At 44.9% G+C, this 17,624-nt stretch overlaps 1 protein-coding gene across 1 annotated transcript in view; it reads right to left on the bottom strand.

The window, feature by feature from the left end:
• The window catches only part of plxdc2b (plexin domain containing 2b), a 130,754-nt gene that overhangs the window by 67,934 nt on the left and 45,196 nt on the right, over positions 1-17,624 (bottom strand). The window contains exon 2 of the mRNA XM_080418021.1: positions 4,023-4,267. Coding sequence (XP_080274147.1) covers positions 4,023-4,267 — 245 coding nt within the window. The remainder of the gene's footprint in view (positions 1-4,022; positions 4,268-17,624) is intronic.

The following is a 17,624-nucleotide window of genomic DNA, read 5'->3' as shown; positions in this document are numbered from 1 at the left end:
AGGGATAAACGCACCTCAGGGAATCAACATGAAGTAATGGAATTCATGGAACTTAGCAGCTCACTGTCTCTCTGCCTTAATTTCCCTCCTGTATGAGTAAACAAACAGAACCCGAGAGAGAACATTTTGAAGCATCAAGCTCATTGCCAACCTCCTGAACAGACACATACAGGGCTGCAGTAGGCAATACTAAGAACCTGAGTACAGCTGAACATATCAAATACACTTAACTACAAACCACACCACTGGTGGAAAGTAACTAAGTACATTTACTCAAGTACTGTACTTAAGTACAATTTTGAGTTATTTTTACTTTACTGGAGTATTTCCAATTTTCAATGCTTTAACTTCTACTCCACTACATCTCAGAGTCAAATATTATACTTTTTTACTCCACAACAATTATTTGAACACTTTAGTTACGAGTTACTTTGTAGATTTGAATTAGTATTATAAAATATACATTAAACACTTCAGCCTTATTTAAACTTTGGCCATTTGAAAATAGCCAATCTACAAGCTCACAAATCGTGACGCGTTGTGAGCTAGTAGATCTGCTATTTTCAAAGGATTTTACATATGATACCTTGTGAAACGGACCATTCTGCATAATGAGTACTTGTACCGGACTTGTACTTGTAACAGACTATTTATACAATAGGGTATTGATACTTTTACTTAAGTAAAAAAATTGAGAACTTCTTCCATCACTGGTAGTAAGAACCTGAGTACAGCTGAACATATCAAATAACAACACTTAACTACGAACCACACCCATAATGCCATACATCAAGGCAAGCTATACACTAACAACAGTCATTGTGGAATAAATATGTGAACACACACACACACACACACACACACACACACACACACACACACACACACACACACACACACACACACACACACACACACACACACACACACACACACACACACACACACACACACACACACACACACACACACACACACACACACACACACACACACACACACAGTGTTACTGTATATCACCAAACTGACTTTTATATGGCCGTATGAGAAAGCACCTGGACATCCTGTGACATGACAAATGAATGAATTATGTGAAAAGCCAGGTGTAAACATGTTTGTGCACTCTGATTTATTATCCACTGCCAAATGTACACCATCAATTCCAAAGAAACACGACAAGTAATATATTTCTAAACGGTCTGATGCGATGATCTTACGCATGAAGTAAGTACATGGTTCACAGCAAGGTGTGAAACTGAGTTATAATCGAAATTATTTGACAACTACAAGGCAGTAGTAGTTTGTATGTATGAGTGTGCATATCACATCTTATCGCGTGCCTATTGTCCAATGACTGCCTCAGTCTAATGCCTCCGATAAAGAATTTGGACTTTGGAAATGACACAACCAGACAGGCATCAAGAACCACATGCAGAAATCAATGCTTCAGCAGATAGCAAACAACAAAACAACACCAGAGAATAGATCACTGTCACAAGTCACTTAGTTTGTGGCATGTCCAGACTTGCCTGCGGTTGCAGTAACAAATGGTTATGAAACCTCGCTTACATCCAGGGCATACCAGCTCTTTCCCCCCTCCGTCTTTGTCCTCATGGGAGGACTATTATTCTGTCGGTTTACCTGAGGACACCTTGCCGACCTCACAGACTATAGTGGCAGGTTGTTTTAATTTGGGTCAAACTAAGATAGGCACGTGACTCAAGGGCTGGCGTCTGAGAGTCTGCGTCATCGTGGCCACTGTTTGGAACCTGCATGGCGGAGGTGTGGGGAAAACTATTGTTGCCAACACTTGTGTTATGGCACCAGCTAACCCAAACACTGTCTCCCCTTGAAGCGAAAAAAATAAGCACGGCCGCAAGACCGGAGAAAGGTCACGGTGAGTGTTGTTTTGAAGTGGTGGGCTGATTTATGGGAGTTGCAGTGGTGCTGTAGTTCAAGTTCAAATGGTTCAGAGATGACACACTGGCATTTTAAGCAGCGATGGTGCCTAACTGGCTGAGCCTATAGTGTCCCAGACAGTTAGTGCACAGCCTATATGCTCCTTGTGAGCTCAAGGACCAGCATTTGAATCCGACCTCACATCACGTCTCTCCTCTTTCTCTCTCTCTGCCCTTGGTTTCCTCTTTCTCTACACCAGTGGTTCTCAAAGTGGGGTCCAGGGACCTCAAGGGGTCTTTGAGGGGGTTCCCAGCAAAATGTGTTAATATAGCATGAACATCTGTTTAACCCTTTTAACCCTATATATATCAGCTATGAAAAAATTGCCGATCAAAATCTGCATTTTTGAAACATTTTAACAACACAAATCTTGTATGGGGGTCCCTGGCACAACATCTGTTCAAATGGGGGTCCGCGGCCAAATGCAAATCAATTTGAGGGTCCTTAACCTGGAAATGTTTGAGAACCAATGCTCTACACTGACCTACCTGAAATAAAGCACAAAAATGCCAAAGATTGATCCTCCATAGTGGACACTCATTCCTCCTATCTCCTTCCCTATTATCCCTCCATCATCATTCAACAGTACCGTCATAGCTTACATGGCGCAGGGGATGAAGTCATTATCTCTCCTGTTTACTGTTACCACCTTCTCAATATGAAAGCATTTTTCTTGTCAACAAAAAGGTAAACGAACGTTGGCTAGAGGGGTATGAGGTTGTTTGTGTGTATTTGTGGGGGGTGGGGGTGGTAGATAATGACAGGAGCAATGACAGCTTGTTTGTGCTGCAGACCACCTCTTCCGTTCTGCAACAGCAAATGAGCCCAAAAGGAGGAAAACAACCAGGGAGAGGTCTTGTTTATTGTGTTTATGATGGTGTACGTGTGTGTATGTGTGTGTACGTGTGTGCGTGTGTGTCATGCTGTGGGGGTGCTTGCACACGTTTGTGTGTGGGTGCAATGTTTGGGGCAGTTTGTGCCTGTGTGTGTGTGTTTGTAAGGGGACTTGCACACTTGTGCGCGTTGCGAGTGCATGTTTTACAGCTGACGATCAAAGCTCCCCTCCCCTCCCATGCTGAGCGATGCTGGGCTGTTGAACCTGAGATGATTAGAAGGCACGGGGAGACTTAACGAGCTGTCTGAGGCCCAGGGAGCCGCCATCATTATGACAAAACTCCTCGCCGCGGTGCGGTGCGCCCGGCCAGGCACCAGAACAAGGGACACGGGCTTTGCCTTTCATTTACATAGCCACACACACACACACACACACACACACACACACACACACACACACGCAGACAGAGCCCAGTGATTAATCTCCAGGAGATCCATCATCCCCGCTGAATTGTGCATGTGTGTGTGTGTGTGTGTGTGTGTGTGTGTGTGTGTGTGTGTGTGTGTGTGTGTGTGTGTGGGGGGGGGGGTCTGAGTTCATTTCCTCTTCTGCTCTGTCTGAGGTCGGCTTAACAGGAACCAGTCTCTTACCGTAGGTGGAGGAACACCTGGGGGGGTTGGCTTAATTTGATATGAAATATTTATCCTAAAACGTCCCCCCTGGACCTCTTGTTAATTACTAAACAGAAAGATTTATAGTGGCAAGGATCCGTGTTAGTATTTTAGGTACGACTCAGGATTTAAATGGGGATTGGAGTTTATTGATTGTGTTGCTGTTCATAGAATTTAGTTTTTTTGGGGGGAGGAGCTTGCAGCCATGCCATCATGATGTAATGAGACAACTGGAAACTCGAGTGACACGAATCAAGCAGTGTTGCCATGTCCAATTATTATAAGCGACTTTGGACTTGTTTTTCTGTAAAGTTGCTTAAATATTGGTAATTGCGGGTTGCGTTTTTTTGGGCTTGTTTCTAAAGTGTAGTTGCTTACTTAGGCTCGTTTCCTAATGTTGTTTAAACCAGTGGTTCTAAAACCAGTGGTTCTCAAACATTTCCAAGGACCCCCAGATTAATATGTATTTGTCCGCAGACCCTTTCATCTGGAAATATTTTGCGCCAGCGACCCCCCATACAAAACCTTCCAACACTGGAATCAAAGCCATAGGCTACCTCTATCTGGGAGCTGTTGTCCTGTGTGTCCTCAGCAGAGAGCAGACCTGGGAAGCCCTCCGGTTCCTCCAGGTCCTCTGGGTCCTGGTCCGGTTCCTGGTCCGGGTCCGGGCTGGCCCGGTTGCTGTCCATGTTGCGTGGTTCTGGGGACAGCCATCTCTTCCATCGGTGACTGTACAGCTTCACATCTACCGTCACGTCTAGCTCGTCAGCTGCCGGCCCCTGCGTGTACGAGTAGAAAGCCCCTGAGGAGACAGGATGAGCAAGGAGTTCAGTAACAAATCAACAGTGGTATAGGAAAAACAACAAAAGAGTACATTAGTGATGCAGGGCACAGAGACCAAGTCTGCTTATTATAAGCGACTTTGGGCTTGTTTTTCTGTAATGTCGCTTGTAAATATTGGTGGTTGCGGATTGGGTTTTTGATTGATTGAATACTTTATTTAGAAAGACACGGAAATAGTACATGGAAGTACAATTCACGATACAAAAGGTCCTCTAAACTGGATCGCTCATAAAAGCACAAAGGCTTATTTAAAATGAGATCCCTGTGCACTCAAATCAATCCCCTGATGGGTGCTAATCACTGAGGGTTGCACTGTGTGGTTTCACAAATGTCAACGAGGTCATTGGACCTTGTTGACATTAATTGTCTGCTTTTTGAAAATAACATAATAACATTGAAAAATACATAGTAAAAAAAAAGTGCTCAAGTTAAACAAGAAGTGAATGGAGCAGCAAATCTTCAAATGATGATATCTTGGGTTCTGAACGTTAAAATAAATAAATAAATCAAAACACGTCAAACACGTCATTGGCACGTTGCGCCATAGCGGTAAAACACGTGAAACACGTCAATGGCACTCAATGAGTTAAGAAGACAGACACATATACACTACTATTCAGAAAGTCATACAATCAGTTTACAGGTTACTGGTATGAAAAACAAGAAATATGTACAATAAACAGTTCGAGGAGGAGGGGGGGGGGGTAGGTTAAGACTTGGGGCTAGTTTGTGGTCATTTTTTTTTTCAGGGGTCATTTTTTTTTGGGCTGGTTTCTAAAGTGTAGTTGCTTATTTGGGCTGGCTTCCTGAATGTTGTTTAAACCAGTGGTTATCAAACATTGTCATGTTAAGGACCCCCAAAATTAATATGTTTTTATCCATGGACCCTTATCTGAAAATATTTTATACCAGGACTTTTTTTTTAAGATAATTTTTTTGGCTTTTATGCTGATAGGACAGTAGACCGACAGGAAATGGGAGAGAGATGGGGAGTGACACGCAGCAAAGGCCGTCGGGATCGGGACTCGAACTTGCGATATACGCCCATACTGGGGAAACTCCTCACGTCAGGTGAAAAAAAAGCAGCTGGAGACTCCATGTATTGGAGGAAACATGTGGATGTCTTTCGACTCTACACCCTTCCCAGACCAACAGTATAGCAGTGACAAAGACGACGAATTTGGGGATCAAATGAAAAAAGTTAAAGTAAAAATGAAACAAATACAGTACAAATCCCTGGCATGGCTGCACAAAGTCAAATAACACCAAATACAAATCCCATCCCATAATAAACTCACTGTCACCGCAAATATACTTTTATTGGTGTAATTATGCGACATATTCACTAGAATTTTCAAGCCAATGAAATGTAAGCCATTGAAGCCCCAATTAGTGAAACTGAAAGGAAAACCTCTTAGCCTGCAGTGTGCACCGGTAGATGGTACAGAAGTAACATAATTACATAGGACAATAACATTTTTTACTGTCAATAAGGCCGTGCTCCAGCCTCGGAGGCAGGCGCCTCTTGAATAATTAATCGTTCCGTCTCTCCATCATAACTCACTGTCTTAATGGACCGTTCTCTTTTGCACTGGGGTGAGAAATCTCTCTGGCTGAAACAGAATGCACATTAAAGCACTTGAACCCAAACGCCACCCCTATTCTGGCGGAACATTCAACATTTAGCCAGAAGTAGCCGATCTACAATGCTCACAACAAGTCACAACGCTTGTAGGTCTATTGCTATTTCTGGTGAAGAGGTTCGGGTGTAGAAACAAACAACCAGTGTTGCCAGATTTTGTGAGAGAAAAAAGCAGTGAGGTCTAGGAAAACAAGCCCAAAAGAAGCGAAGTAGCCACATGAGCACTTTAAACCTATATACAGTACTGTATACATCGGCTATTTGAAAATAGCCGATCTACAAGCTCACAACGCGTCGCGATGCGACGTGTTGTGAACTTGTGACGTGTTGTGAGCTTGAGGAATAAAAAAAAAATCTTGAAATAAAATGTGGAATATTTGGGAAGATTTCTGAAACATAACCCTGAAACACAAATCTAGTACGGGGGGCTCCCTGGCACAAAATATTTTCAGATGGGGGTCAGTGGACAAATGACATGAAAATATTTGAGAACCACTGGAATAAATAATTGAAAAAATTGGAAGCACGCCCAAAATAAGCAACTACACTTTAGAAACAAGCCCAAAAAAAACCCACAACCACCAATATTTACAACCGACTTTACAGGAGAAAAAAGCCCTAAGTCGCTTATAATAAGCGGACATGACAACACTGGAAACAACAGCAGACCGTTTCACTATTAGAATAGAGGGTTTAAGTGGTTAAGAGTGACTCAGAGTGACTCAGCATCCATCACATACACCAGTGGGCCGCAGTCACTCCCGGCCAATCAACCTTAGGTTGCCACTTGCCAGAGATGGACTGATGGCAGGCACTGTTGCTGGATGTTTGAAGAGAAATAAGCAGCCAGGTCTATGAAAACAAGCCCAAAAGAAGCGACTAGGCTACATGAGCACTTTAAACCAGTATACAGTACATTTGAAAATAGCCGATCTACAAGCTCACAACATGTCATGATGCATGCGTTGTGAGCTTGTACATCTGCTATTATCAAAAAGATCTTGAAGTGAAATATTTGGAATATATTTGAACAAAAGAAAATCAAATGAGGTCTGCGAAGAAATGCATTAATTTGATCGTCCTTGACATGCAAATGTTTGAGAACTGGTTTAAACAATATAAAAAAAATTTTTTGGAAGCAAGCCCAAATAACTACACTTTAGAAACAAGCCCAAAAAAACGCAACCAGCAACTACAGTACCAATATCTACAAGCAACTTTACAGAAAAACAAGCCCAAAGTCGCTTATAATAAGCAGACATGGCAACACTGGTGGCAGGTGAGAGGAATGTTAATAACATTGAAGTGGGTGCTGCTGTATCCCTCATTAGAAGAAAATACTTTCAAATGCTAAAGGACAACACTTTTTTTTTGGGGGGGGGGTCATTTCGGCTGTAAACCTAAAGGCTTCCTCAACGTGCGTTGCACAAATCTTTGGTTAACCAACAACTGGTGTGCCCTTTTAAAATAATTAATTACAATAATTATGAGAATCACATAATAAATTACATAAGTATGACCATAAGACGTTTGGAACACTATCCCAACAGTCAGACTTTGACCCCTGTATACCCTTTTAGTGTGTGTGTTATTACTTCAGGCCGATGCCAAACTATAATAAACTTTTCCAAGGAGGAGCAAGGACTGCTGCTATGTGGATTTAATTGATGGAGCTGGTGGAGGAATACTGATGCAGAGCGATGGATCGGAGATGCTACAGAGAATCAGGCCGGTATCCACACACAGAGAGCACATATGCTTGTACTCTGATGCACTTTGCAATATATCGTCTCTGTTGGGTGTCCAAAATATGTCCAAAACCGTTAGACTTTAGGATTCAAATTCAAAAGTAGCAAAAATAGCAGATGGACAAGCTCAAAACGTCGTTTCATATCAGTATGCTCAGCAGGGCGCCACACTAACTCCACTGGAAGCACTGGTGCTGTATACTGTTGCCTGCAAATGACATCGTCAATCTGAGATCGTGCAGATCTACAAGCTAGCAACGCTTCACATCGACGAGCTTCTCGACGAGTTTGTGTGTGTGCTCGAGCGAGAGCTGTATCCTCCTCGCAAACAACCTGACCAAATGAAATGTAGCAAACGTGGTGCACGCCACGTGAGGGGCAATTCAACCGATTTAAAAAAAGTTATTAGTTATTATTGATTTAATTTAATATGACTCGTCTCTTGAGGACGCTTTGAAGAACAGGATCGCATTTCATCAATGTAAACATGCACTGATGATGAACATCATGCAACAGGGAGAGACAAACCTAAAGATCATTATGCACTCACACCAATGCAAACAGGCGAAATGCTAACAGCTACACTTCTGGTGGCAGTCTACTTTGGAGCCCTACTCAGACATAGGTTCAGAAAAGGCAGAGAGCGGCAGCCCACAACTGATGAAGACATCGAGATTGAAAACAAATTGGTTCAGGCAGGCAGGTCAAGACTAGTCTGGGAGGCTTCGGCTCAAAGCCTGGACAGCAGGGGCGCGGCCACTGATTTCTGATTCAAATCAACAGCCAATGAAGAAAAGGGGGCGGGATCCACATGCAGTGGGTCTTACATGTAAATAGGAGCGACGGGAAGCAATTTCCCCTTGAGAAATTGCGGCCGCCATTGTTGTGTACTGCTGTTTGCCTCTCGTCGGACTTTTTAGACGAGTAGACCGGTAAGAGGCGTGTCCGCTCAGATTCTGAGCGTAAGTTACATCCCGCCCAGAAATACCAGGGCTTTGGCCCAGAAGTTCCTCGCCGCTCCCGTTTGTATGCGAGAGCTGGCGAAAACTTCTGGGAACTCAGATTAGGTCAAGACAGGTTTCACTTGCTACAGTTTTTGTGTTTTTTTTTAACTTACTTACCCCGGGCAATCAGGCACCCGTTAAAGGTTCTATGACATTCATTTTCACTTCTTTTATTGTCTCCGCCAGGCCGAAGGCATGGAGGAGAGTATGTTTTCACTTTGTGTGCGTGTGTGTCCGGCCAAAAAGAGCAGATCGTCAAGCTCACAACGCATCGTGATCTGCTATTTGTTGGAGATTGTTCACCCCGGAATTTCCTTTTCTTTTTTTTTCAAGGTTTTTTTATTTTATATTTTAACATACAGGTCTATGACAAAAGGCATACAAAAACAGTGAATGTATGTTACCCCTCCCACCCCCCCAAAGATCCCGCTCCGAAAGAGCCACAACCCTGGTATCTCATTGTACCATTAAAACAAAGGACAATACAAACAAATAAGACACAATTGCAATGAAATAATAATAATAAAGTATCCGGAATTTCCTTTTAAAAGTAGCTCTCAGGGTATCGGTTTGTGTTGCGTGTGACGTCACACCACAGCTATGGTCAGCCTTATATAGACGATGTTGAAGGACGTCACACCAGAGCTGTAGAGGGACGGAGACAGATATACGAGAGAGACAGAGACACAGCAGAGACACAGCAGAGAGAGACAGAGACAGAGTCAGAGATAGAGGGACAGACAGAGACAGGCAGATGTTTCGCTGGACAGTGGCCAGAAAGCAGTCAAGAGTTCCAACGGTTAGTTGTGCCGCTGTAGCCGTCGGCCACAAACTGTACTACTTTGACGTGCACTGTGAGTTGGAGAGCTGCTGCAAGGACCACGTGGACGTGAACGTCTTCGACACAGTGACTTTATGCTGGACGAAGGTGACTCCAGTGACACCCGGGAGAGGAGAGCGCCCCCCTAGGAGTCACTTCATCACACACAGAGGCCACACGGCCGTGCTGGTAGAAGCCGTCGTCTACGTCTGGGGCGGGAATAAGCACAAATCATCAAAGCACTGCAACGTGCTGCATGCGTTTGACGTGGACACCCACAGATGGTTCAAGCCGAGGACGTCCGGGGCCGCTCCAAAGGGGAGGCACAACCACTCGGCCTGCGTCTTGGGGAAGGTCATGTACATTTATGGAGGATACAAGCCGCAGTGTGTAACTGGATTTTATAATGACATCTACAAGTTGGACACCGCCACGATGGTCTGGTCTTTAATCAACACCAGAGGCACTCCCCCGCCTGCTTCACAAGGTCACCACTCTGCCACCATCGTCGGGAGAAAGATGTTTGTAATAGTGAGGACGTACCACTACACTATCAGGGCGTTTGACACAGAGACCGACTGCTGGCTGGACATCCCTTCTAAACAGCTTCCTCTAGACAGACATTGGCTTTGTTCACCCTTTGCCTACAATGGAGAGCTGTACATACCTGGTTGCAAACCGGACGGCGGACCGGTTTTTCTTGGTTGGAACCCGCGCGACGGACCCTGTGAACGTGATCTATGGAAACTCGATCAAGAAACCGGCTCCTTGAGGAAATGTGAGCCCAAGGGGAGATGTGGGACGTTTGGGACGTCCCACATGGCGGGAGATCGTGTATTCCTCTTTGGAGGACATAATTACAACAACAGCAATTCCCTGGACATCCTAGACTTAAGTCCAAGTCTGAAGACCTTGTGTAAGCTAGCGGTTATCCAGTACGACGGTCTGCAGCGCTCTGAACTCCCACACAACGTCAGGTGGGAACTGGCAGCCATGGTCGGCCAGAGAGAACTGAAGAGAAGTTCTCTTTCATCTGAGCGATGGGAGTCGAGAAAGAGACGACGTGTCACGTTTTAGAGCTTGTAGATTTGAAGACTTTTTTGAAGTCTCTGCACTATAAATGTGTTGTACGAAGGCATGGAGGAGAGTATGTTTTCACTTTGTGTGTGTGTGTGTGTGTCCGTCTGTCACCAGATGTGATTGGCTAGCGAGACACATGATGACATGATGACATCACTCATATCATACCTACCTGACCTGGCGGAGACCTGTGCTCCGAGGAGCACTTTTTCTAGTTTTTTAAGTTTTTTTATGGGGATTTTATGACCTCAATTACACCCAAAAAAACTGAACGTGGATTTTCTGTGGTCTGGGGTTTTCTAAATAAATAGGCTGAAAAGTAATCTGTGATTGGCCCTTGGGCAGTTAAATCACAGGCCATTAATCCCGTCCACTCTCCTCCTCGCCCCTATCCTTTCCTTTGGGGGGGGGGCGGAGCAGAGGTGATGAGTGACAGGCAAAATCCCTCAACAGCGACACCCGCAGGCAAAGATTTCTTTTTTCATTGCAGTTGAAAAGGCTTTAGAAATGTTAGAGAAAAACACCTGCAATGGCTAACTGGAATGGAATTTTCAGTTTAAACTTTTTATACACGTTTGAAGGACCATGACAAAGACTTTTAATGTGTTGTAAAACTGAATGTCATGAAACCTTTAATGTCAAACTCTGCAATAGAATTGTGCCCTTGCCTGCAAGGTGATGTTCAAGAGCCCTTAGCGGCCAGTGTCCCAGACGGCCACTCCATACCAATCAAGCATGTATATAGAAACAAGACCAGGAGACCTGGTTCTGCCAGACCCAGACTTCACATGACGTGTCAGCCTGTGTCTATGCCCATGTATGGACGAAAGGGGGACAGACTTTTATGGCTGGGGCCTAAGGACAAAGTGACCAAAACCTGTTTTTTGCCCATGTATGGAGAAAACAGGTACAAAACATGCCCATGTATGGACGAAAGGGGGACAGACTTTTATGGCTGGGGCCTAAGGACAAAGTGACCATGCCCATGTATGGAGAAAACAGGTACAAAGCCTCATGTAAGCCAGACCCCCTGGGTCCGGCAAAGAAATAAGAAGAAGCCTTCAGGGTGGTCCACCAGTCCAACCAGGCCAGGCAAGCAGAGGAATAGGCGGAAGACGCAGGCCACCGAGAGGAACATGGACCACCCACCCACCACAACCCAGAGTTCCCTCACTGCTCTGTTACTGAGTGCCACTCTGTTACCGAGCCTGTTGAGAACTTGAGAGGGACCAGTTCTGGCCTTTCCACACAGCGTGCAAGTGACCTAAGTGACCGACAGAAGGCAGCCCGCTGGCCGGGACGGTTGGCGTAACCGTCTGGGCACCTAGGCTGGTAATCCAGCCTGACAGCGTGTTGTGGGGTCGACTCCCGGTGACACTCAGTCTACTCCTATCAATAAAGGCAGAAAAAGCCAAAAGAAAAAGCCAAAAAAGAAAGAAAAACAGCCCGCTGACGACACTAAGAGACAATGTTCAGTTTGTTCTTACAGTATGTTGAACACTTTGACGCTAAATAAAATGTGTTAATTAATTAATGTGTGGAAAAAAACATATTCCCTACCTCTATTGCCACCAGGGCAATAAGCTCTGGGGTGATAAAGCAGATAGATGCTGTCAAATAGTACAGGCTGCTGGTGTGTGTGGACAGCTCAACCAGGGTTATAAAACCTGATTTCACTGCAAGAGGGTGCCAAGTAACACACTTCCCATGGTGACAGCTTATCCATTAAGCCTCCTTTCAGAGGCTGGAGATATGAAGGGGCCGTGTCGCATCAAAATGGGCCATGAACACAACCTTATTATGGTTAGTGCACCCAGGCGACCGACTCAAGTATACTTGAAGGACCATATTGATACATGACCCTTCTCATTGTCTCTCCCTGTCCGGGTGTACTGTACGTCAAGTGTGCAGTAGCAATTTGTCCTGTTGAGAAATCAGGGCATTCACATTGCCCACTACATGCCCACTACATATACAATAGGCTCTATGCACAGCAGCCATATTGGGGGGGAAAAATTGGGCCTCTTCCTTACTTCCTTCGCAGATGTTACCAATTATGCTAATTAAGGTTGTGTTCCATTCTGGTCAAACAGAGTCAGGGTGCTGATATTGTGCCATGTTGGCTCACTTGAAACACTCTGCAACACCAGTGGGTCTCAAAGTGGGGTCCAGGGACCCTCATGGTTCATTGAGGGGGTTTCAAATGCCCCCTTACAGGTGTGTAACTCTGAGTTCCAAATGGACCCGTAAGGGAATTGCACACTCAGTTATGGGGGTCCTTGAAATTAAAACGTTTGAGAACCACTGTGCTACACTAAATGGAACAGAGCCTTCATTAGAATCATGTAAGGAGGAGGCCCAATTTCTTTCCAATATGGCTGCTGTGCATAGAGCCTATTGGCTCCTGCTAACGAGCTTATCAGCAGCAGCAGTGACAGAGCACACTGGGGTTTACCATGAATAATACAAAATAAAAAAAGTGCTGAAACCCATTCAGGTCACCTGAATTTCGTGTTATTCAGAGCCTGTATCGCCACAGACAGAATGAAGACAATTCCCTGTCCAGTGCAAACTGCCTCCGTTTGTTGGGTCAGACGACGTCATCAGCGCTAGTGGGGGATTCCACCCGGCCTGATATGGTACATGAGGGAATCCCAACGCCGGGTGACGTCACTCGGTAAGAGCTGGAGTGCACCGCTTTTGCCGTTTGTGTCAGAGAGAATGCAGAATGTGTCACAGCAGCACTGCGTCACGGACCCCCAGTTCCTTCCACAAAGAGTACTGATGGGACAAATTGCATCCAGAAAGGTGGTGGTGACCTACGATGCAAGTCTCGACGGGCTGTGAAACCACCCAAAGCAGTGGTTCTCAAACCTTTTAATGTCAAGGGCCCCAAATTAGTATGTATTTGGCCGCGGACCCCCCATCTGAATTTCTTTTGTGACAGGGACCCCCAGAAGAGAAGATTTATGTAAAAAAAAATCTAAAATGTGGAGCTTGACCAATGTTAGCTTGGCTAGGGGCCATGCTCACACACGGCGGGACGAAGCGAAAACATACTCTCCACCTACGGCGGAGACAATAAAACACTTTCAAGATTTTTCTAATATGCTCAAAGATAGCAGATGTACAAGCTCGCAGCGTGGCACAGAGCTTGTATATCTACTATTTTTAAATAGCCAACGTAACACATTTAGCTGGGGACCCCCTGGAACCCCTCCAAGGACCCCTGGGGGTCCCCGGACCCCACTTTGAGAACCACTGATATACTGTAGAGCCCCTGCTGCCCCTGTTATATGTGCGGCTCCCTGGCAGCACATATAACCTATCGGGAGCTTTGAAGCATCCTCTGCTGCTTTTAAAAGGCCATCATGTATTAGTCACAACAGACAATCAATACAACTTTTATGGTGTATAATAGCAACATTTCTCTGTCTGGTGCAACCTGCCTCCGTTTGTTGGTGTTCATGTGGGCTCACAAATGGACAATTTGAGAGCAGTGTTCATTTCCAAGGCTGTCACTGAGATATATATACTCATGTCCTGCTATGTGCATTTCCTTTGCTGACCCCGATTGCTCCCACACTAATGGAAGTACAGGAGGAGGGATCGTTACCGATAGCCCCAAGGTGAGCGAGCAGCTATTCAATGGCGGAAATAATTATCTTTCTCCACTACGGCCATCCGTGGCTTCTCCCATGCGCCGAGGGTTGCTCTCTTATCGCTTGCGCTTATATAGATATACAGAATTTCATCTTCATCTGGAACGCCTTGCTCTATGGGCTTGGCCCACGAGAGGTCTAATTTGAATGCTGCACGGCTTCCACGCGATGTCACTGCCAGTGCTATTCAAAGTGCAAGAGGACACTACCAGGACACTTTATGAATGTAAAATGGCGTGTGTGCATGAGGAATGGTCACAGATTATCTCATTGTGTGTGAGCTTCAGTTGTGGAGAAGTTCTTCCTACAAGAGCTGTTCGATTAAATGTAGAGCCCTTTCCACCATTAATCAGCCTGGCTGGCATGTAGGGTTCAGCTGATTGAATTCACGTTCATGTATCGAATGTTCATTAATGTGCATTACCCTGCCCAAATAAACAAATAAAAGTAAATGTACAGTAAGTAAAGTTTACAGACATGACTGTGGGTCAACGCCCCCTTATGTTTTTTTTGTTTTTTTTTATGAAAGGAACATGTCACCCTCCCGCCCGGTGTCTAAGCATCTCGTCCCACCATGGGATTTATCCATAGTACTAGAGGCACTTTCCCAACTGCCATTTGAGCCTCTGGATCAAGTGGATATGAAGGTGTTACTTCGGGTATTCGCTTTGCCGAAGCGTGTCAGTGACAATAATGCACGCTCTGTGCACTTGGAGTGTATCCTCACTCAGTGTGCACAAGATCATATTAAGTATTAAGCTTTGAACCTTTGAATTGGAGGTGTTTAGCCCTCCTGCATTTTCGTTTCTTTAAAAAAGAAAAAGCTCATCAACTTTCTTGTACAGTATTCTACAGTATGACTATAAATGAATACTGATCAGAAATGGAATGCTTGCTATAGGCAATCTCCTTCAAAAGACACATGAGAACAGGTTGAAAAGAATAAAAGCAATGCATGGACACTTTCGCGCACGTGCCTGGGCCAAATTAAGTCGCATTTTGCCTAGTCCGGCCCGTGGCCTAGAATGAGTTTGACACCCCTGCACTAGAGGAACGGCTGGGCTACATCTTGGACTCATTGCATGGGTGATATACTCCACCAAGATGGGCTTTGCCTTTAATTGTTTGCAGGATTTTATGAATGGATCTCTCATTAAGAGCTGGGCCTCTTGGGTCAGTCTTCCAGATAAGCTTGTCTGGCAATACGTGAATTAGTATGTCCCTATATAGAGCACTGGCTCTCAAGCCTTTAAATTTCAAGGACCCCCATAACTCTGAGAGTGTGCAAATAAAACCCATTTGGTTCCATTTGCACACTCTCAGAGTTACAGACCTGCAAGGGTCCATTTGGAACCCCCTCAAGGAACCCTGAGGGTCCTTGGACCCTACTTTGAGATCCACTGGCAAAGAGAGACACAAAACAAATATTTGAAAGATAACTTGAGGTTACTTCTGTAACCCCAGTTGTCCAATAATATAACACCTTCAGCCGCAGGTGGGTGAGCCCTGACACAGGGTTCACGGCTGCCAGCCAAAGAAGGCTGAATTCATGAAATAGAAGCTCTAGGGATAACACAGAGAGCGTTCCCGATATAGTGAGACACTTCGCTATTATCCATTATCCTCCCTATACCTTGCACTATTTCAGAACTACTTTATCTTGCCAGTATGCAGGACATAGGCCTACAGGAATTGGTTTTGTTTAAGGTGGCCCATAACAGTGGAGAATAATAATTTACGAATTTACTTTTATTTCTTTTTTAATATATATGTTTTTGTCTTTTTCATTTTCTACTTCTCCTGTTTTGCTCTCCCTCTGGCTCTCTGTCCCTCTCCCAGGGTCCGAGACCAGTGATCCTCAGGAAATGAGGAGGGGGGAGCGAGAGAGAGAGAGAGCGAGAGCGAGAGAGAGAGATGGTGGTGGGGGGCTGGTGATGAGAGCAAAGTGCTAATGCAGCCAAAGTGGAGGGCTGACAGGTTCACTTTATAATGAGCATCTGCTGTTCAAGGGGCACAGAGACCACTCTGTGCACAGAGGTATGTTTTGACACACATGCGCGATTGCACACGTGCAGCGCACATGCACACGTGATGCGCACACACACGCGCACACACACACACACACACACACACACACACACACACACACACACACACACACACACACACACACACACACACACACACACACACACACACACACACACACACACACACACACACACACACACACAGACACACACACAATTCTCTGCAAATCAGTTGTAATTCAAATCATAAAATAGGTGCAGAAGACCTTGTTTGCTGCATGAGCATGTTTTGTGAGCAGCTAATTAATATGCAGATCATCTCAGTCCTGTAGTCTTATTGATTGCCTAGATCGAGTTAACTCGTTTTTAGAATCCATCGCTTGATTGCCTAGATCGAGTTAACTCTTTTTTAGGAAAAAAAATTTTTTTTAATTTTAATTTGACCCAAAGACCAAGGAGATATGATTTGTCGAAGATCTAGACTCCCATCCACTTCCTTGTCAACTTAAAACTTAAAAATGTTGTATCTCAGCTCCTGAGTACTTTTTTTTTTCAATGTAAAAACCCTGGCATGAAAATGCAAAAAATCTGAAATAATTCTGGCAATCAATGTGTTAAGCCCACTCCACGCCAATGATTCACCATGCAACTCCTTGCAACAAAACAGTTTTAAGGCCATGTCACATCAATGCAACTCCTTGCAACTGCCATTGGGGGATAATGGTTGCGAGTAGTTGCAAGTTGTTGCATGTTGCAAGGAGTTGCACGGCGAATCATTGTTGTGGAGTGGGCTTTAAAAGGTCTCTAAAACAGCTCTCGTGGCCAAGTGTTCACTCAGTCTTTCTCACCGTACCTCTTTCTCTCCCTGACACCCTGTCCCTCTCGCCTCATCAGCTAATGGTCATTAGTCACGTCCATCAGGACAATGTGGCCTTGCGTGGGGTTCTCATCAACGGCCACTATGTATTGGAGTCCAACAGGAAACCTACACATTCCGCAGACACATGAACATCTCTTCTCGTCGACCCAAAGGACCTTTGTTAGTGCCCTTAGTATATACGACGGAGAGCTGGCAAACAGAAAGTGCTTGAAAACACACCGTGACAGGGAAAATGTGGGCCTCAAAGACTAAACGGCCGTGCTTTTCCCAGCATGCCCCTCTGAATCACCGCGATAAGTTGTTTATAATATAAGTAAAAGGGAGCATATATACGTAAAGGGAGCACCTGTGGAAGGCTTTGCTTTGCCACATTCTTTACAAAACACTCACACCTCTCGCTCTCCGATGTCGGGAACGGTTGGTCCGAGAGCCGACCCCTCCGGGAAACAC

Source organism: Gymnoscopelus braueri (genome assembly GCF_963280865.1).
Source record: "Gymnoscopelus braueri genome assembly, chromosome: 21".
Taxonomy (NCBI): Eukaryota; Metazoa; Chordata; class Actinopteri; order Myctophiformes; family Myctophidae; genus Gymnoscopelus; species Gymnoscopelus braueri.
This window is presented reverse-complemented; position numbering and strand designations above follow the sequence as displayed.